The following is a 21,759-nucleotide window of genomic DNA, read 5'->3' as shown; positions in this document are numbered from 1 at the left end:
CTTTCTAGATTCCCAGCCCCCTGAGAGTTTTCATATGTCTGAAACTTTTCTTTTTTATGTTCATTGGTGTTTGAAACTTTGATGTGGGTTTACTTCTTTATGCTGTGAATACCATTGGTTAATAAAGAAACTGCCTTGGCCTGTTGATAGGACAGAGTAGAACTAGGCAGGGTGGAGGGGGGGACTAAACTGAATGCTGGGAGAAAGAAGGTGGAGTCAGGAGAAGCCATGTAGCCCTGCCAGAGACAGACGCCAGATGGAATTTTACCCAGTAAGCTAAAGCCACATGGCAATATACAGATTAATAAAAATGGGTTAAATTAAGATGTAAGAGTTAGCCAGTAAGAAGCTAGAGCTAATATGTCAAGCAGTGATTTAATTAATACAGTTCTGTTGGCTATTTCAGGTCTGAGCAGCCAGGAACAAACAAGTGGCCTCCTACTACAGGACTTCAGCCTACTCTCTTGTTACCTGGCTGACTACTGTGTTGGCATAGGCAGGAATTCTGGAAAACAACAGATAATTGAAAATACTGGGCCTGGTGGTGATGGCACATATATTTAATCCCAGCTTTTGGGAGGCGGAGACAGGCAGATCTCAGAGTTTTAAGGTCAGCCTTATCTTAAGTAGTGAGTCCCAGGCCAGCCAGGGCTACATAGAGAGACCTTGTCTCAACAAAACAAAACAAATTAAAAAACAAAAAAAAGCAAAAACAAAAAAAAAGGAAAAAAATACGGATAATTGGTGGTGTCTTAATTTGCTTTTTACTGCTGTGGTAAATCACTTACTACATTAGTTGGGGTTCTTTAGAGGATGGATATTTATATGTAGGATTTATTGGAGTGACTTTCAGGCTGTGGTCTGACTCCTGACAGGAAGGCCAAGGATCTGGCAGTTGCTCAGCCCACAAGGCTGGATGTCTCAGCCAATCTTCAGTCTGTGCTGGAATCTGTATCATCAAAGTAATGACTTGGCGACAGGATTGATGGACTTGCTAGTGAGAGTGAGGGCACGAGGGGCAAAGAGCCAGGAGATAATGGCCCAGATTTAGGGTGGGCCTTCTTACCTAAAATGTCCCAACCCAGGGGGAATCCTTTACAGGAGTGCCCTGCTACTTGGGTTTTAGTTGAGTCCAGATGGCATCAGATTGACAAGATTAGCCACCACACTAAGCAAAAACAACTTGGGGAAGAAAGGGCATGTTTCAGGTTACAGCTCCCAGGCCACAGTCTATCACTGAGGGAAGTCAGGGCAGAAGCTCAGGGCAGAAGCTAAAGCAGAGAACTGCAGGAGTTCTGCTTACTGGCTTGCTCCTCCAAGGCATGCTTACCCTCCTTTTTTATAGCACCTGCCCAGAGGTGTGCTGGGCCCCTCCACATCAATTATTAATTAAGAAAACGCCCCCATAGACTTGGTTACAGGCCAGTCTGATAGAGTCATTTTCTTAGTTTTGAGGGTCCTCTTTCAAGTTGACAAAAAGACTAACCAGAATGGGTGGTGTGATTACTTTGAATAACTTTTGTTACGTTTTAATTTTTATACTTAACATTCATTTTTTATTTCCAATTTTATTTTTGTGTCATGTACTGCTCTCTGCCTCTTGCCTATGATACAGTGTGACCAGCTGCCTCCACTGTGTCTTCTCTACACAGTGGCTAGCCCTCAGATTGGGAGCCCAAACAAACTCTTTTGCTCTTTTTGTTTATTTGTTTGTTTTGAGACACAGTCTCACTACTTAAACCTGGCTGACCTGGAACTTCTATAGGCCAGGCTGGCCTTGAACTCACAGAGGTCTACCTCCAGAGTGCTGGGATTAAAGGTGTGCCCCACCACCGCCCAGTGAATTAAGGTTTCTTTAATATGACCTTTGAACTAGTTTATTGACTTTGGTCTTGGTGACTTGGGTGAGGGTGATACCTTACCTGAAGAAGGCGTAGCTTCTGCTGTGGGTGCTGCCTGGCCTAGTCAGCTTTTTCCTCCCTTTGGGGAGTAATAGCTTTTTTCCTCCGTATTGAAAAATTAGAGTTGGGTGTGCTGCTCCTTTGTGGTTTTGGGACTAGAAGTTGCTGAATGATTTCTGTTGCATAGTGGACAAGGACACATAGTTCCTAGGTAATAGTAAGGGTAGCTAATAGTATCTCTAGTGAAAGGACTGAAAGAGGAAGATAGTGAGGATGAGAGGTAGGTACATGGGGACTGACTGTCTGCGTCTGAGTCCTGGTTCCTCCATGTCATAGCTAGAGACTTTGGGATGTTAGCCTCTCTTTTGACCTCATCTCTACACTGGCATAGTAATCCTACTAACATCATAGGGTTGTTTGGAGAATTAAACAAGGCAAAGCTTGTAGTTGCTGACACATAGTAACTAACAGATATCATTGCCTGTATGAAAAGTCTCCTGAAACTCCGTCAAGTGCATGGGTCCCGTGTTCATCGCGTTTGTCATGATGTCAGTGCATTCATTCCTCTGCCCTAAAACAGTTTTGAAACAGAATGCTCATTGGGCAGTGAGTCCATCTAGTGTGCCAGCCAGTGAACTGTTAACTCAACACTGTCTTCAGATTGAGAAAGTGAGGTATGAGTATCAGGATTATAGGTAATAAATCATCAGTGACCTGATGCTAACTTAATAACTAGGTTTTTGAATAATCGCGTTTGGCTCTAAGAGAGCATATTTTGATTGATCATGTGGAGATTTTCACTAGATCGCCGACATTCATGGGGCTTTAATTTGGTATCTATCTTGTAGAATCTGTGATTCTGAATGTGCAGGACAAAGGACACCTGAAATCGTCTTAGAGAAGTTTGCTAACCCTGTATTTACACTTTGTTTTTATATTACCTGTAACTGATATGCTTCACACTTGGATTTATTTATGGGCTTTAACTTACTAGGAAAAGAATTTTGGGGGATACTTAGTAATGAAAACTTTTTCTTCATTTTTTAATAGGTTATTTGGCTGTTTCTTTATTTCTACATGAAAGTCATGAACTTTTGCTTCTTCTTGTGAATACAGTGGTAAAGGTACCGTATCACATTATATGCTGGTTAATATGAAGTCTTATTTCTGCTCTCATATGACATTTCTCTGTAGTCATAGTTACTTAAATAATTTGAAAGTGTAGGTCTACTTATGGAATTGTCTTAGATACCTTTTAAAGGCTTATTTTTTAAATTATATGTGGGTGTAAGGGCAGAGGCCTGTGGGGGTCAGAAGAGGGCATCAGATCCCTTGAAGAAGAGTTACAGGCAGTTGTGAGATGCCTGGCCTAGGCACTGAGATTTAAACTCCAGTCCTCTGCAGGAACTACCATTGAGCCACATCTAGAAGGGGTTTTTATTATTTTGTTTTTTAGATTCTGGTTGGTTTGGAACTCACTATCTAGACCAGGCTGGTGCCAAACTCACAGAGATCTGCCTGCTTCTGCCTACCAAGGGCTGGGATTAAAGGTGTGTGCCTCATGCCTAGCTATATATTTTTGGCCTTGTACTTCTGGTCCTCCTGGATCCACCCCTCCTGAGATTACAGTGTGCACCATTACATCTGGTTTATGACATGGGCTTTGTGCATGCTAAACACACTCTACCATCAGAACTACATTCCAGCTCTGTTTATTTGTGTGTGTGTGTGTGTGTGTGTGTGTGTGTGTGTGTGTGTGTGTGTGTGTGTGTAAGACCTTTCCATCCCCCTTCCCCTTCTGAAATAGGATCTCACGTATCTCAGACTGGTCTTGAACTCACTGATCTGCCTGCCTCAGCCTCCCAAGTGCTGGGAATTAAAGGTGTGCCCCACCATCTTCCAATTGATATCAAAATTCTTAATAAAACACTTGCAAACTGCCAGGCATGGTGGAACACACATGCAGTATGGTATTCTGTGTTTTTAATTGTTGAAATGAGGCAGTTAGTATGCGTAGTTATTATTATAAGGTGTCTATTAATTCCTGCCATTTTGTGTGTATGTGGGTATGTATGAGCATATACTTTTTATTGTATAAATTCTAAAGCTCCATTCATGTTAACTAGAACAGTTTGTGAAGTTGTTTTATTAATTTGGGAAAATTAGAGTGTTATAACAAAGGAGACTCTTCTGGCCTGTAGCCAGTCAGCTGCCTTTGACTATTACGGAAAATGAAATCAGTGTGTGTGTGGGGGGGGGTATTTTGTAGGTTCTGAGGCAAGTGTGAATGTATAAATTGCTTATAAAGAGGGGAGATTACTAAGCAAGCATGATTGTTGTGGTGTTTGGTTTGTGCAGACTGTCTTCTTTCTTGCTATGGCAGGACCTGCAGAGCACTAACCTGGTAGAAGTATGTATGGCCCTTACTATTGTCAGCCAGATTTTCCCTCGAGAAATGATTCCAGCTGTTCTTCCATTAATAGAAGACAAACTTCAGCATTCTAAGTAAGTAAATTATTTTGACATAGTTTTCTTGACTTTTTTTTTCAAAACAAAAATTTACTTAAGTGTGTATTTTATTTATTTTTTCACAATTCCATACATCGGTACAGTGTATCTTGATCATATCCACTTCTAATTCCCCAAGCCCTCCCAACACAACCTCTTCACCTTTATGTCCTTTCCCCCCTCCTTCTAATAATACTGACAATAACAGCAGCCAACCGAGTCCAGTTAGTGCTGCCCATGCATGCATGGGTGTTGAACCATCCACCAGCACATAAGCAACCTGACAGTGGCCATGTCCCCAGCAGTCGCCAACTGCCAGTAGGTTCTCAACTAAGGCTGGAGCCTTTTGAGTGTCTCTACTGTTCATGCTGGGAGGCTAACTGGTTCATTTGGTGCAGGTTTTCTGTAGGTGACCAGAGCTGCAGTGAGATCCTGAAGACAATGGTCATGTCTTTTTCATACTTTGCTGCATTAGAATAAATAATTAACTTGGTAGCCCAGGTTGCCTTGTTTATATTTCATTTTTTACCCTTAGGGAGATTATACGAAGAAAAGCAGTTCTGGCATTATACAAATTTTATGTCATTGCCCCTAATCAAGTACAACATATCCATACTAAATTTCGGAAAGCACTTTGTGACAGAGATGTTGGTGTCATGGCTGCCTCTTTGCATATATACCTTAGGATGATTAAGGTAAGTTGGTAATTTCAGCATGTGCTCAGTTGTTACCAACTATCACTATGGAATTTGAGGAAAATGCAGATATTTCAATAAAATGATTAATACTTTATACCATTATCAGGCTAGAGAGTTGGCCCATGGGTAAGAATGCTTGTGTACAATCAGGAGGGTCTGAGACCAGATCCTAGCACACATGTAAAAGCTGGGCATGGCCGTCCATGTGTGCCTGTAGCCCTAGTGCTGTGATCCATGTGTGCCTGTAGCCCTAGTGTCATGATCCATGTGTGTGTGCCTGTAGCCCTAGTGCTGTGATCCATGTGTGTGTGCCTGTGATCCTAGTGCTGTGATCCATGTGTTCCTGTAGCCCTAGTGCCGTGATCCATGTGTTCCTGTAGTCCTAGTGCTGTGATCCATGTGTGTGTGCCTGTAGTCCTAGTGCTGTGATCCATGTGTGTGTGCCTGTAGTCCTAGTGCTGTGATCCATGTGTGTGTGCCTGTAGTCCTAGTGCTGTGATCCATGTGTGTGTGCCTGTGATCCTAGTGCTGTGATCCATGTGTGTGTGCCTGTAGCCCTAGTGCTGTGATCCATGTGTGCCTGTAGCCCTAGTGCTGTCATTCGTGTGTGCCTGTAGCCTACTGCTGAGGGAGGCAGAGACAAAAGGGGTCTAGGGCCTCCTGGCTGACAGTCTTGTTCTAGGTGCAGTGAGAAACCCTGCCTCAAGAGAATAAGGCAAAGGGTGATAGAGCAGGAGTCCCAGAATCCTCCTCTGGACTCTGCATGTGCATAGGCACACACTCTTATATACACATGTGCAGATATCTACTATACTCACACACATAAATATATTTTATGCTGCTATTTACTTCTAAATGTAACTTTTATAAATTGCTAATAATATGAATTTTATGCAAGAAAGATTGGGAGTTCCAATCCACACTGGTCCAGCTTTAGAGGACGACTGACTGTGAGGTGCCCAACCGCAATAGTTACATCTACAACACAACTCCTACACTCTGGAGAAGGATGGAAAGATTGTAAGATCCAGAAGGTCAGGGCATGTGCTGTGAGATAGTGTCTTCTACAATGTGAGAGGGAGCTGCACACATGATCCCAGCAATGTGGTCACCTAAACAAAGCCTGAACAATGTACCAGGTGACAGCCCATTGTGGATGGGGGAAATCTCACAAGGTCACACCCCTCGATGAAGAGCTACAGGCAGTTAATGGCTACGGAGACTCGGTCTTCTCCAGGGATGAGCCCCTAATAAGCTATCTAATACCAGGTAGATATCTTAAACGCATTCACATATGAGCAACTCTCAGTGGACTCAGTAGGACGTGTGTGTGTGTGTGTGTGTGTGTGTGCGCGTGAGAGAGAGAGAGAGAGAGAGAGAGAGAGAGAGAGAGAGAGAGAGAGAATAATAATTAAAAAGAGGTCATGAATTTGAGAGAGAGTGGAGGAGGGACATAAGAGGATTGGTAGGGTAAGAAGGAGGAATGAACTGATGTAAATACAGTATTGATGTATGAAATTATAAAATGTGTGTATACATGTGTATATATGGATATAAAAGAATAATGCTGGCCACATAGCACATTTGAGGTCAGAAAAGAAAAAAGAAAGGAAGATAAGAAAAGACATTAACAGATTTTTTTTTTTAACGTAGGAAAATTCCTCTGGATATAAAGATCTGACTGAGAGTTTTGTGACAATTTTAAAGCAAGTGGTAGGAGGAAAGCTCCCACTTGAGTTTAGTTACCACAGTGTGCCAGCACCGTGGTTACAGATCCAGCTCTTGAGAATACTGGGACTGCTGGGAAAGGACGATCAAAGGTAGGCTCTCCAGGTCACACCATGACCACACCTCATCATAGCCTGCGCTTGCTCACGGAGAAGTTTCGTGAAAAACCAAAATTCCTAGCACTTACAGGCTTATGGTGGTAAATAAACCAGTGTAAGAGCAGAGTCCTTCAGGTTGCTGGGGCATTCCTAGCTTACCCACATTTTCCCCTTGTGGAGCAGAGCTGCTTGATCATTAGCATAGAGGGTGAACGGTAATATTTCACCCGTGTGAGTCATGTGCTGTCTGCTGCAGCTGCTCCACTCTGTTGTCATAGAGCTAAACAACTGTAGACAGCACATTTAATATGTTCCAGGAAAGGATTTTATAAACACTAAAGCCTAAATTTCAGATGGACTGTACATTTCTTTTGTTTTTGTTTTTTTAACACATAAAAACTATTCACATTTGCAGCCATGAATAGGAGTGAATATGACCAAAATAGATTATGTATACTATGAAAATTTCATGATAAAGCCCATTTTTATTAATAGGTGCTAATGAAAACATAGAAGTCACAAAAAGGAAAACAAAGTGAAATATTATCTGCTTTAGCAGATAAAGATAGAGATTGTCTCTTGGAAGCACCTGTGTGAAATTTAACTAAATTCAGACCTGCCTTTAGAGTTAGTTAGTTACCATCTTATAGGTAACACAGAGAGAGATGATGCTAAACTAACTATAAGATATAGACTGTAGAAAAATAGCAGGCGCGATTTCCATCAATTAGATGGAAGAGAAAACTAAGAAGTGAGACTATACAGATTAGAGAACTTTAGAAGAGATAGCCAAATACAGTGTGTGGGTCCTGGGCTGGCAAGATGGCTGAGAAGGTAAAGGTGCTCCCCACCAAGCCTGAAACCTGGGATGACTCTTACAGTGTTCTCCGACCTACACAAGGGACCACAGTCTGTTGAGCACTCACATGTACACACGCATGAATATATACACACAAAACTAGTAAATACATATAAATAAAAAGGAATAAGTCTTATTTGGATTCTGATTTTCAAGGAAATTGTGATGTAACTGATAATTCAAGTATAAATTGGACATAAAATATTAAAGAATTGTGACAGTACATATATATATATATATATGTCATCTCTCTAGTCCAAAACCCTAATTTCTTAATATTGAAAATAAAACTAAACAAACAACAGCTGTCTGATTGTCTCAGACCTATAGCTGTCCTTTGCCAAGTCTTGATCCACTTGGAGATAGAGGTGTGTGTGTAGGTACAAATTTTGTCATGCTTTTTGAAATAGACTTTTTTTAAGTTCCGAGAATTGTACATGTCATAGTTAGGGTTTCTATTGCTGTGATGAAACACTGTGACCAAAAGCAACTTGTGGGGGGAAAGGGTTAATTTTGTTCACAGTTCCATATAGCAGTTCATCATCAAAAGCAGCAAGCTTGGGAACTCACTCACACAGGGCAGGAACCCGGAAGCAGAAGCTGATGCAGAGGTCATGGAGGAGTACCACTTGCTGGCTCACTCCTCATTGCAGATCTGCGTAAGAGTGATCGCTAATAACCTTGTGGTACAGTCAACAACAATAGTGCAGACCTCTTCAGTTTAGCCTCAGGCAGGTTCTTTTATTTTTTCATTTATTTTGTTTGTTGGTTGGTTGGTCTTTCAAGACAGGGTTTCTCTGTAGCTTTTGGAGCCTGACCTGAAACTCATTTCGTACACCAGGCTGGCCTCAAGCTCACAGAGATCCGCCTGTCTCTGCCTCCCAAGTGCTGGGATTAAAAGCATGCGCCACCACTGCCCAACTCAGACAGATCCTTAAGACAAGGGCAGAAATCAGCAACATTCTTTGACAGAATATCAAAAGCATGATCTCTAATACAGTTGCTAATATTGGTCTCATCTGAACCCTCTTGAGCTAGGCCTCCACAGTCCACATTGCTTTCGGCACCACTGTGTTTCAGTTCCTAAGATGGTCCCTTAAGCCCCACTATAACATTCAGTAGTTTCTTAGTCCAACTCTTCCACATTTCTTTTTTTTTTAAATATTTATTTATTTATTTATTATGTGTACAATAGTCTATCTGTATGTATGTTTGTAGGCCAGAAGAGGGCACCAGACCTCATTACAGATGGTTGTGAGCCACCATGTGGTTGCTGGGGATTGAACTCATGACCTTTGGAAGAGCAGGCAATGCTCTTAACCACTGAGCCATCTCTCCAGCCCCTCTTCCACATTTCTACAAACAAAACAAACAGAAAAACCCCAGCATAGTCAGGTCCGCCACAGCAATAGTTCACTCCCTGGAACCACTTTCAGTCCTAGTTACTTTTCTGTTGTCGTGACAGAACACCGCGACAAAGGCAACTCATAAATGAAAACATTTAATTTGGGGACTCTCAGAGGATAGCGGAGTCCATGACCATCATAGCAAGGACCATGGGAGCAGACAGGCAGGTAGTCACGGCACTGGGGAAGTAGCTGAGACCTCACATCTGATTCACAAACATGAGGCAGAAAGAGGGGGCTACTGGGAATAGCATGGGCTTTTGGAAACACCTTCTCCAACAAGGCCTTATAATCCTTCCAAACAGTTGTCCCCAAACAACTGGGGACCAAATATTCAAATATATGAGCCCTTGGTGGCTGTTCTCATTCAAACCACCACAGTACAAGAAGTTCCTATTCCTACATTATTTATTTACATATATCTTAGAATTCTTGGTTTTTATACTTAGTCTCATGGATTCCAGGCTGTCTCAGGCTCACTTGTAGCTAAGGATGACCTTGAACTTCTGATCCTCCTGCTTCCACCCTGGACTACCAACAGGCTCTTCTGTGCCCAGTTTACATACAATTACTGCTTTTAAAGTGTTTTCTGAAGTATTTGAGAGCAAGTCTTAACTACATTTAGTTTCTTTGAGAGCAAGGCTCTTTCTGTCCTAAGAAAATATTTGTTAATCAGTGTTCTGGCATTAATGTTAAACATTGGGTTCATCTGTGTTCTAGTTCTTAGCCTTCCAAAGGGACCATCCTTCAGTCTGTTGCTTTACCTCAGAATTCACCTCTCTTGAGTCCTCACCAGTTCTAACTGAGCTTATTATATATATATATATGTATGTATGTATCTATGTATGTATGTATATATATATATATATATATATAATATTCTGCCCTATTATATCATGGAGCTCTAGTTCAAGGTTATTGGAATTCTGCCTGAAAATTAGTAATTTCGTGGTATCGTATTATATAAACCTTACTGGTCTAGAAAAGGGCTTAATGTGTTGTCAGGATTAACTTCGGGAACACTTAGCAAATTTTATGTACTAATTTTGTTGTCATTACCTTCTTTGTGGATGAATTTGGAGATTATATGCAAAGATGAATAAGAGCCAGGCAGTGGTGGCACACATGTATGATCCCAGCACTTGCCAAAGGCAGGTAGATCTCTGTGGGTTCAAGGCTCGCCTACTCTTCAGAGCAAGTTCCAGGACAACCAGGGCTACACGGAGAAACCCTGTCTTAAAAAACAAAACAAAACAAAACAAAATAAAAAAGATGAGTAAGATACTCTTTACCTCAGATAGTTCAGCCAAATGGTAGCTAGGCTCAGTTAAACAAATTTATAGAGTCTAACTCCTGTGCTGTGGAAAATTAGAATATTCATTTTCTTTTTTGAACCAACTATAATGACATTCTATGTTAATAAATCTTAGAGTTCATGGGACTGAAGAGATTGCTTACAGGTTAAGAACACTTGTTGCTCTTCCAGAAGCCTCGAATTCAATTACCCTTGTGGCAGCTCACAGCCATCTGTAACTCCAGCACCCTCTTCTGGCCTCCATAGGCAACAGGCATGCACGTGGAACACAGACATACAAGAAATATAAACATCCATACACATAAAATAAAAATGAATTTTTAAATATAATTCATACAATACTATTATTAGCTCAATGCAGTGAAGTAAAAATGTTACTTCCTAACATGATTATAAAGTATTTAATTTAAAATTTTTCTTAGGAAAGTGTTTTATATCTATTATTTGAATAGTTTCTTGTGTTTTCTAGCATTGTACAACTCAGGTTATTAATATTTAGCTCAACCTTGTCCATAATTGTTTCCATTTTTATGAGGTTTTTGCCTCTTTGACAAGACCTTGGCTTGTAAAATTGAGAAACTATACTATAATCTAGGGACCGTATTGTTGAACTTTGTAGAGGGATTCCTGCTGTAGAGGAAGAAATACACAATAACAAGTAAATTTTAGAATGTCATTCTGGATTCTCAATGAATATTTATACTCTATCTAGACAAAATGAAAACACATAGACTTCCCATTGTCTTTTCTAACTGTATCTCTGAAAGAAGAGAAAATTGCTGAAGGAGACGGTGCTGTCCGTGGCTCCAGATCATTTCCATTCTTGTTGTCTGTGTCGTAATGTGCTTTTTCTGCAAGACCACTGTGCATGAACTTGGTTGTTGCTTAGCATGTTTTTCATTCTATTTTTTAATTTTTAAAGCATATAAAAGTTACCAGCTGAGGGGCTGGAGAGATGGCTCAGTGGTTAAGAGCATTGCCTGCTCTTCTAAAGGTTCTGAGTTCAATTCCCAGCAACCACAGGTGGCTCACAACCATCTATAATGAGGTCTGGTGCCTTCTTCTGGCCTGCAGGTGTACATGTAGACAGAATATTGAATACTAAATAAATAAATAAATAATAATATATAATATAAGTATATTATGATTTAGAGAAAATTACCAGCTGAGAAGCATTAGTTCTTGTGTTAGCCTCTTGGGGGCAGAGTGCTAGGGCTGCAGAAACGCTGTGTTTTAAAAACATTGTTGTTGGATTTTTAAGAGTATCTACTTCAATCCAGTTAACTGTCACTATAGTCAAAGACCATAAAAACATAAGTGGTTTATTTTTGTTTTATTATTTTATTTATTTATTAGTTTTTTGAGACAGGGTTTCTCTGTGTAACAGCTCTGGCTGTTCTGGAACTCACTTTGGAGACCAGACTGATCTTGAACTCATAGAGATCCTCCTGCCTCTGCCTCCTGAGTGTGCCACCACTGCCTGGAAAGTGGTTTATTTTTAATAAAGGGTGGAAATTAAAAATTTGTTCCTAAGGAACCTAGTTACTCTTCAGGAAAAGACCAGAATTTGAATATTTTTCTCACAACAAACAAGTTGATATTTTCTGAAATAATCTGGATAAGTAGAATATTTTTTGGTTGTGAGCCTAGTCTTTAATGGCAAGGCCATCTTCACAGCCCAAGGATATATGAAACATTAATATTGTAGCAAAAAGCAGAAATATTTTGTTATTAATAAAATTATAAGAGGGCATGCATGATCAAATAAGAAGCTGGTTCGTAAACTAGGACCAGATTAGGGCAGTATTGGCTGATCTCTGTGTATGTCTTCATTGGCTAAGTTAGTCACTTTAGTAAAGAAGGAAGTTTTTCTCATGAAAAGACCAAATGAGTTCTTTTGATGTGAAATTTGTATACCTTTACTGTAAAATAAATTCTTTTCGCTTGTCTTCTGTAGATCCTCATTTTTAAAGAGAGAGAAGTTTGAAAATCTATTTTGTTGGGTTAGAATGCTATAATTCTCCTGCAAATAAAATATCTCTTAAACAGGACAAGTGAATTAATGTATGATGTTCTTGATGAATCCTTACGAAGAGCCGAGTTAAATCACAATGTCACTTATGGTAGGTAAAATATGAATGTGTTTTCCTAATGGCCGGTAGTGCTTTTCAGTGTTGGAGCTAAGTCTGCTTTACAATAATATACAGTCCAATGAAATTTTATGCATTAATTCTAAAATGCTTCTCTGTGTTAATGTAAGCCCTGAAAATAATAGTAATTTGAAATTGTGGCTTTTGTATGTGTGAGTATAGATATGCAAGTATGTGTATGTACACCTGCATCTGTGTGCACATTTGTGTGGAGGCCAGAGGGCAGTGTTGGGTGTCGCTGTGACTACAGATGTGTGTGTGGGGGGGGGGGGGGGGGTAACCACATGTGGAATGTGAGACCAGGAAGCAGTGTTGGCGGTGCTCCTTAGAGCTGTCCGTCTTACTTCCTGAGACAGGGTCTTGCACTAGGACCTGGGCTTGCTGATTAGGCAAGGCTGGCTGGCCAGCGTGGTCCAGGTATTTTTCTCTCTGCCCCCCAGCACTGGGACTGCAAGCATGTGTCACTATGTCCGGCTTTTCTGTTGGTTCTAGGGAACTAACAGAGGTCCTCATGTTTGTTCCTCATGCTTGCTTGAAAGGCGCTTTACCAACTGAGCTCTCTTTTCAGCTGCGAAATCGTGACATCCTCTAAATATGTGCTTAAATTCCTTTTTATAATTTAATTTCTACCTGGTGTTTAGGTTAGGGTTTAGATTGTTATAGAAAAGTAAACAAAGTATAATGCTTTATTATTATTAATGGCCTGTGTGTTCATGATCTATGTGTGTAGGTTTACATGTAGAATCAGGGCACAGTTTTCTCTCCATCTACTTTTCTGTGTGCTCCAGGAATTGGACTCAGGTTGCCAGGATTTTGTGGCAAATGCCTTTGCCCATTAGCTATCTCTCTGGTCTTGATACATTTTTAAGCTTAGAAACCTGCAGACGCACCTTTTATTTTAAGCACTGCCAAGAAGGGACTGACATAGAGGCTGCTCTTTCAGTTAGAAGCGTATACTCAGATTTGTGTAGTGTTGGAGAACTCTAGGTGGGAAAATAATTTTAAAAACCTGCCAAATAGAGAAGCTGTAGCTCAGTTGATAGAGGGCCTGATGTGCTGTGGAGTTCTGCGTGTAGTGTGAGCACTGCCTGTAATCCCAGCATGTGGGAGGGGAGACCCTGTGCTACTCAAAAAATTAATCAAATTGGTTTTCAACTTAGTTATGCCTAAGTACAGATTTTGAAGTACTAATATTTCCTATGCTAGTATCCCAGTAATCTCATAAGCATCTATACAAAGTTTAGAATTTAGATGGATGATTTCAAGTTTTTTGTTTGTAAAACAAATTTGATACCAGAAGAGTTCTGAATGACAAGAAAAAAATATCAGTTATAATAGGAAAACAGAATACCATCGTTTTAAATATTACTTAGGACTGTTGTAAAAGTTCAAGGTTCAACTAGGTTGTTTGTTTTAAGACAGGGTTTCTCTGTAGCTTTGATGCCTGTTCTGGAACTTTAGCTCTGTAGACCAGGCTGGCCTTGAACTCACAGAGATCTGCCTGTCTCTGCCTCCCAAGTGCTGGAATTAAAGGCATGCGCCACCACTGCCAGCATGTTTTTATTTTTAAAGATTTATTTATTTATTATGTGTATGTTGTTCTGCCTGCATGCATGCCCACAGGCCAGAAGAGGACCCCAGATCTCATTACAGATGGTCATGTGGTTGCTGGGAATTGAACTCAGGCCCTCTGCAGGAACCGGCAATGCTCTTAGTTAACAGCATCTCTCCAGCCCCATTTTTTTCCCAAATAGCACTCATGATATTAAATATCTTATATTTTTCAAGTCACATAGATTTCTTCTTTTTTTTTAAACAAAATCTCACAGAGCCTGTGTTAGCCTCAAATCACAACATAGCTGATGGTGGCTTGAACTCTTGATACTCCTGCCTCTACCTTAGTGCTGGGATTATAAGCATGTTACCATGCCAGGCTTCACATGGGTTTCTATTGCATGTTCTCCTTTTTAAAAATTCCTTAATTTCCTCTTATTATCCATGTGTGGGTGCCCACAGAAATGCTTACGTTCCATATCTTGCCTGTGGAAGCCAGAGACAACTTAGGGTGTGTTCTCCTCTCCCACATGTGGGTCCTGGGATCAAATTCAGGTCACCAGCTTGTGTGGCAGGCGCTTTACCCACTGAGCCATTCCACCCCCTCTCTCTCCCTTTTTGTAAAATATAAAAATAATTCTTAGTGCATAGGCTTACAAAAGTAGGTTCAGGATGGTTCTGGTGGTTTGCCCATTTTAGTACCTATCTGAATATATAGTCTGTGTTTTTAGGTTCACTTACTGTATAGTATTTAGATTAAAAATCAGCTCCCTTCTTGAATAGGAATTCAGATTCTGATTTATTTTCCTCAGCGATGGAAGGTGTTGTATGAAATCTTTTCCTGCAGAATATTTGTGCATTAATTGATGTGCGACATCTAGTGTGAGGTCCTGCTGGTTGTATGTTGAACATCTTAGAAGCATACATGATGGAGTCGTGTGGTTGCTGCAGCCTGGGCTGTGGGAATGGAGTGATTCTGTTGGCACTGATGTTCTTTACTTTGTACTTGTTTATATCTGCTGATTCTGTGCTCTACTGTGTCTCACTTTTTTGTTGTTGTTGTTTTGTCTTCTTTTATTTGTTTTTGTTTTGAGATAGAGTTTTCCTGGTTGGCCTGGAAGTCACAATGTAGTCATGCTGGCCTTTCTCTTTCAGCGTTCCTCCTGTCTAGGCCTCCTGGATGCTGGAATTACCGGCATGCATTACCTCAGTTTTGCTTTATGTCTTCTTTCAGATGCTAGGATTGCACAGGCCTTATAATACTTAATGATGTCTTAATAATTCTCTTTCTTTTTGGATATGTGTGTATTGGTATATCCATGTGTATGGTATATTTGTGTGTGTGCACCTGTGTGTGTTCTTTCTTGTGCAAGTGTAGAGGTCAGAGGTTGACTTCTCGTGTCTTCCTGTCATCCTTCACCTTATTTTTTTCCATTTAAGACTTATTTTATTTTTAATCATGTGTGTTTGTGTATATGTGTGAGTTTGTGCATGTGAGTGCATGTTCCTTCAGAGGCCAGAAGAGAACATCAGACTACCCTGGAGCTGAGATCCACCCATTGTAGGTGCTGGGAACTGAACTCTGGTCCTCTGCAAGGGCAGCAAGCATCTTCCCAGCCCACTTCTTTACCTTTGTCTTTGAGACCAGGTCTCTTTATTGATCCTGGTTAGACTGGCTGATCCCCACCCTCTTCCCTCAGTGCTGGAGTTATAGACCTGCACTACCATGCTCTCTTTTCTGTGGGTCCTGGGGATCCGAACCAGCCAGCGCTTCACCCACTGAGCTGCCACCTCGGCCAAATGCGTCAGCTCATGGGCTTTAAATGAGTTTGAAAGAATTTGTGTTCTCTTTAATCATCGTAGTTATTCTTTTGGTTTTATCAGAAAATTAAATTGAACATTTTCAAGATATACAATAGCCTCTTTTATATATTAGAGATTACTTTTAAAGAAGTAGCCTGAAGAGTCTTAAATAGTGGCCTCTCCCTTTGAAATACATGGCTGTGCATACTAAGGTGGTTATTGTATATGTGGTAGAAACTACTTGAAGGTTATTTTAAAGTATTCAAGGAGTGTTGGGAAGATGTATGTAGAAATGATGAATGTATTTTTTAGTGTGTGTGTTAGACTGTAGGCCTCTGAAGGGGAGGGGTTTTATCTGTTTTATTCACTGTTGTATCCATAGTGTTAAAAGCATTTCTGGGTGTTCAGTATATACTTGTTGTATTAAAGAATACATAATTATTTTTTTACTGGTGATGAAATTTTCTTTGAGTTGTACTATATTAACTTAATCCAGATAACTGTATAAGCATGAAAATAAAGATTGTTTCTCCAGAAATTTTTTATAAATAAGATTTTAGACTAAAGTATATCCTCCAGTTAATTTCAAGTTCTACACAAAATTGTTCTTCTGTTGTACTTAAATATATCTGTCATTTTTTATTTTCTTTCCTTAGCTATTCTGTTTGAATGTGTACACACAATCTATTCTATTTATCCTAAGTCAGAATTACTTGAGAAGGCTGCCAAGTGCATTGGAAAATTTGTTCTGTCACCTAAAATAAACCTCAAATATTTAGGTAAGGTGATTGGTTCTTATGGTGGAAATTGGCGAGAGAGCTTTTGAGACTTGTTGGGTACGTATTTCAGGTCGTTGAACTGTGATGTGATCTTTATTTCTAGGACTGAAGGCTCTTACCTATGTTATCCAGCAGGATCCTTCTCTGGCTCTTCAGCACCAGATAACCATAATTGAATGCCTAGACCACCCTGATCCCATTATTAAAAGAGAGGTAAATTAGGGCTGAAGAGAGAATGACTCAGCAGTTAAGAGTGCTTGCTACTCTTCCAGAGGACCCTCCAATGGCAGAGGGATCCGATGCCCTCTCCTGGTTCCTAGGCACCTGCACACATGTGGCACACATTCACACAGACACAGATCCACAGAAATAAAAATTAAATCTCTTTTTTAAAAAGAGAGAGGTAAAATTTTTGAATAGTGTATTAAGGTGGTAAGTTTTTTGATCTTCAGAGAGATTCAAATGATGGCCAGTGTGTGTGTATGTGTGTGTCTGTATGTGAGTATATTTTAAGTCTTATATATATTTTATTCTTTCTATTTTCAAAATCTCATTTTTGTTCTTTGACAGTCTGGTATGTATAATGCATGTTCTTCATTTTCACCTCCTGTTACCCTCTCTTACCCCATTCAGCTGCAACCCTTCTCCTCCCATTGTGTCTGTGTGCGAGTGTTCAGAGTTGCTTTCATGCGTTGGGGTGGCTCATCGCTGATGAAAGATGATACCCCTTCTCCAGCGCTGTTAACTTCAAGTGTCCCTCATGGAAAGCTGTTAGTTTTCTACAAAGTACTACTAAATGGGATGTTTGTCTTGTGAGACAGAGTCTTGCTGTGTAGCACAGGCTAGACTCAAACTCGTGAGGTCCCCATCTCAGTCACCCAAACGCTAGGATTGTAAGTGTGTCACCATAGCCAGCCCACAGGAATGTTCTTAATTTACGAGTGGAAAGCTTGGGTCCTGTTGTAATATGATACGTTTTACTCTTTTTGCTCTTTTTGGTTTTTTTTTGGGGGGGGGGGCTGCCACCAACTCCCAAATAAATCACACACAGATGCGTATTCTTAGTTAGGAATGCCCAGCCTTAGTTTGTCTTGCTACTTGCCAGCATTTCTTAACTTTAATTATCCCACCTGCCTTTTGCCTTTGGGCTTTTTCCTTCTAAGTGCTACTTCTGTTTAGCTAACTTTCACTCTTACTCCCAGGCTGGCCAGCCGGCTGCCCCCGAAGTCCTCCCCTTGTTCTCTCTTGCTCCTTTTCCTCTTTGTTTCTCCTTTTGTTTATCCTCTCTGCCTGCTGGCCCCACCCATCCTTGCTCCTGCCTGGCTTTTGGCCATTCAGCTCTTTATTAGGATCATCAGGTGTTTTAGACAGAAAAGAATCACAGCTTCACAGAGTTAAACACACTCAGCATACCTTAAAATAATATTCCCCAACAGAGTCCAATTATGTATATGATGTTATTGATTTTTTATGTAAGTACTATGACAAAAGGAACTGAATTCTAGACCTGGATTCTTGCATTGGTATAAAATAAACATACCCCAGTTATATATAATATATAATTTGTGATGGCTATTAAATGAACTCATTCTTAAATAAGAGAATTGATAAAATTCTGTAGAACTATAAGATATTTGGACTTTATGGAAGAGAAGTTGTGCTTATGTGTCTAATATTGTTCTGACTTCTTCCTTTTATTAAACTGATCCAGGTCTCTTTATGTAGAATTCTTAGTTCATTCTCTTGTAGAGAAATCACTATATCTTCAGTTAAAGTGGTATATGGGCCTATTTAAGAAAAGTTAGAAGTTTATTTCCGATTTAAAACATAATGAGGATTTTTTTTTTCCAAGACAGGATTTCTTTGCATAACACCACTGGCTATCCTGGAACTTGCTTTGTAGACCAGGCTGGTCTTGGAACTCACAGAGGCACACCTCTGTCTCTCCCTAGTGCTGGGATTAAAGTCATATGCCACCATGCCCAGCTATTATAATGAGGATTTGTTTTGTTTTTTGTTTTTAGAGGCAGGGTTTCACTATGTAGCCATGGCTGTCCTGGAACTCACTCTGTAGACCAGGCTGGCCTCAAGCTCAGAGATCTACTTGCCTCTCCCTCCTGAGTGCTGGGATTAAAGGCGTGCGCCACCACCGCCCGACATATTTAATATTTTAAAACAGCTTAAAAATTAACAAGACTCCAAGGGCAGTAAAGACTAAGTACACATCCCATCTGCGTTATCAGATATACAGCATGATTTTTTGTGTTATTAATAGGGTTGTAGTTGGACAGAGTTCAACACAGTTTATTATTAACCTTTTGCATTATTTATCTATTCTTTTTTTCTTTTTTACTTTAGGCCTTCTTTTTTGGTTTTTCAAGACAGGGCTTCTCTGTAGCTTTGGAGCCTGTCCTGGAACTCGCTCCATATCCGCCTGTCTCTGCCTCCTGAGTACTGGGATTAAAGGCTTGTGCCACTACCGCCCGGCTATTTTAGGTTTCTTTTTAATAAAACAGTCCTGTGCCACAGCTCCAATATATGGCCCACATATCAGTCTTTCCTTAGAGGATCAGTCTCCTTACTGCGCCCCCTTTGGTCATGGTGTAGATTCGGAGGACCCTTCTCAGCTGCAGAAACAAAGCTGTCTCCCAGCCTTGTGGCACTCTCCCCTCCCCGTTTCCTCATTTCCCTTCATATACTTATCTTATTGGTCCCCTCTTCCCTCCCACTTTAGTTCAAGTTCATACTTTTTCCTTTTTTTAATTTTTGGTACTGGAGAATAGGGCCTAGCACCTCTCATATCTTAGGCAATTAAGTGCTTCACCACTGAGCTACAACCCCAGGAAAACTGGCGTTTATCACCCATTAGCTAACTATCCTGAAAGTCTCTACATAAACAGAACAGTTAGCTTATTCTATACACACTTATTGTACTTATTGGTGTTACTGTGTAGTTTTCTAATACTGTTTTTCTTTCTCTACTAGACTCTGGAACTTCTTTACAGAATTACCAATGCACAGAATGTGACAGTTATTGTACAGAAAATGCTTGAATATTTGCATCAGAGCAAAGAAGAGTATATCATCATCAACTTGGTTGGCAAAATAGCTGAGCTGGCCGAGAAATATCCTTTGCTTCAACTGGGACTCATACGTACCTTTATGCGCTGACTTGAAATGGTGGTACAAATGTGACCACTTGTGACTTGAGTTCAGGGACTGAACAATTACTTGAATTCCTGATTCTTAAGCTTCAGAAATTCGTATAGACTTCTTGAGGGTTGGCTTCTTTTTAGGTATCTGTTGGGATTTGTTAGATAGCTTCGACCTAGCAGTGGTCAGCTTTTGAACTGGTGACATAGGCATTAGAAAGCGGTGAAATACGTGCTCAGGTGAACACACAGTGTCAGCCTCTCTGGAGTACGTATGAATCTTCCATTTTTTTGCTTTGTCACAGATAGCTGGCTCATTTCTTCAAAGTATTCATGTTTGTTTATTGAATATCTGCTATATGTAAGCAGTGCTTGATAAAGTAATGTAAACTCAGTTTGTTCACTTGCTGAACACCCGTTCTATATATAGAACCGGACTGTAGAGCGCTTTGGGTAGAAGTTAGAGATAAAAGCTGCCACACTGTCATGGCTCGGAGTTCCTTTTAAAGGATGATTTCAGTGAGTGTCATGAGGAGGTGACTTGTTCTTAACACCGGACACATATGCTCCTGACAATGTGTGGTTTATTCAGACAATGAATGCTGTGTTTTCAGTGGGCGGAGATGTGATGCACCCTGATATCCTCAGTAACTTCCTGAGACTGCTAGCGGAAGGTTGGTAAAGAGTGTTTAATTGCATTTTATCACAGCCATTGGGAATTGAGGGAAACTAAACTGGGGTTCCAATTTCTTTGTAGGTTTTGATGATGAAACAGAAGATCAACAATTAAGAGTCTATGCAGTTCAGTCTTACCTTACTTTACTAGATATGGAAAATACTTTCTATCCACAGAGATTTCTTCAAGTTATGAGTTGGGTGAGCAAAGTCTATTACATACAAATTATTATAACAACATATTTCCTCCAGAAGTCATTCAGCTCTTCTCAGTTGTCCATTTTCTTTCCCAGTGTTTACTTTTTGAGTGTGTGTGTGTTTTGTTTTTTGAGACAGTTTTTCTGTAGCTTTGGAGCTTGTCCTGGAACTCGCAGAGGTCCACCTGTCTCTGCCTCCTGAGTGCTGGGATTAAAGATGTGTGCCGCCACTGCCTGGCCCAATGTTAACTTTTATATAGAAACTATTTGCCTATCCTTTCTTTGTACCATCTCACTGGTCTGGTCTTTGGTAAGGATGGTTTTGTTGTTCTTTTATTTTTGTTTTGCTTTGTTTGGGACATTATTATGTATCTCAGACTAGACTCAGACTTGCTGTGTAGCCACAGAAAGCCTTGAACTTCCTATTCTTTGGCTTCTACTTCCTAGGATTATGGGCATGTACCACCGTGCTTGGTTTTATGATTGCTGGCTATCAAACCGCAGCCTTCATGTATGCTAGGAAAATTAACTGAGCTATGTTACATTCCCAGATCCTCTGTGTATGGTTTACATATAACTGATATCAGTGATGTTTGGGTATAGTTAATGGGATAATAAGAGGAAACAATCTTCTCACAAATAAAAGTCCTTCAAAAATTAATTTTTTGAGATGGAATTTGGGTTACCTGCTCTACTGGAGCTTTCTGGCTTTTATTTACTAAAGCCTCTTGTAAAATTAACTGGTTTTTGTTGTTGTTAGTTATCTTCCTTTGGACTTTTTTAAAAACAGATTATCACTGTAGCCCTGGTTGGCCTGAGACTCACTGCTAGTTTGCCTGGAACTCATGTCAGTCCTACCGTCCGAGCCTCTCAGGTGGTAGGTTTATTATAGGCACTGACCCTGACTCCCCCCTCGCGCACTCTTTTCCTCCTGTT

At 40.3% G+C, this 21,759-nt stretch overlaps 1 protein-coding gene across 1 annotated transcript in view; it reads left to right on the top strand.

The window, feature by feature from the left end:
• The window catches only part of Ap4e1 (adaptor related protein complex 4 subunit epsilon 1), a 50,359-nt gene that overhangs the window by 4,861 nt on the left and 23,739 nt on the right, over nucleotides 1-21,759 (top strand). Inside the window, exons 4-13 of the mRNA XM_050131606.1 lie at nucleotides 2,952-3,025; nucleotides 4,285-4,406; nucleotides 4,945-5,104; nucleotides 6,761-6,927; nucleotides 12,563-12,636; nucleotides 16,677-16,799; nucleotides 16,903-17,012; nucleotides 19,785-19,928; nucleotides 20,517-20,625; nucleotides 20,709-20,827. Of these exons, the coding sequence (XP_049987563.1) occupies nucleotides 2,952-3,025; nucleotides 4,285-4,406; nucleotides 4,945-5,104; nucleotides 6,761-6,927; nucleotides 12,563-12,636; nucleotides 16,677-16,799; nucleotides 16,903-17,012; nucleotides 19,785-19,928; nucleotides 20,517-20,625; nucleotides 20,709-20,827 (1,202 nt within the window). The remainder of the gene's footprint in view (nucleotides 1-2,951; nucleotides 3,026-4,284; nucleotides 4,407-4,944; nucleotides 5,105-6,760; nucleotides 6,928-12,562; nucleotides 12,637-16,676; nucleotides 16,800-16,902; nucleotides 17,013-19,784; nucleotides 19,929-20,516; nucleotides 20,626-20,708; nucleotides 20,828-21,759) is intronic.

This window comes from Alexandromys fortis, unplaced genomic scaffold, assembly GCF_014885135.2.
Source record: "Alexandromys fortis isolate MF-2015 unplaced genomic scaffold, M_Fortis_MF-2015_v1.1 scaffold_6, whole genome shotgun sequence".
Lineage (NCBI taxonomy): Eukaryota > Metazoa > Chordata > Mammalia > Rodentia > Cricetidae > Alexandromys > Alexandromys fortis.
The sequence above is the reverse complement of the archived record's forward strand: the minus strand, read 5'-3'. Positions and strand labels throughout refer to the sequence as shown.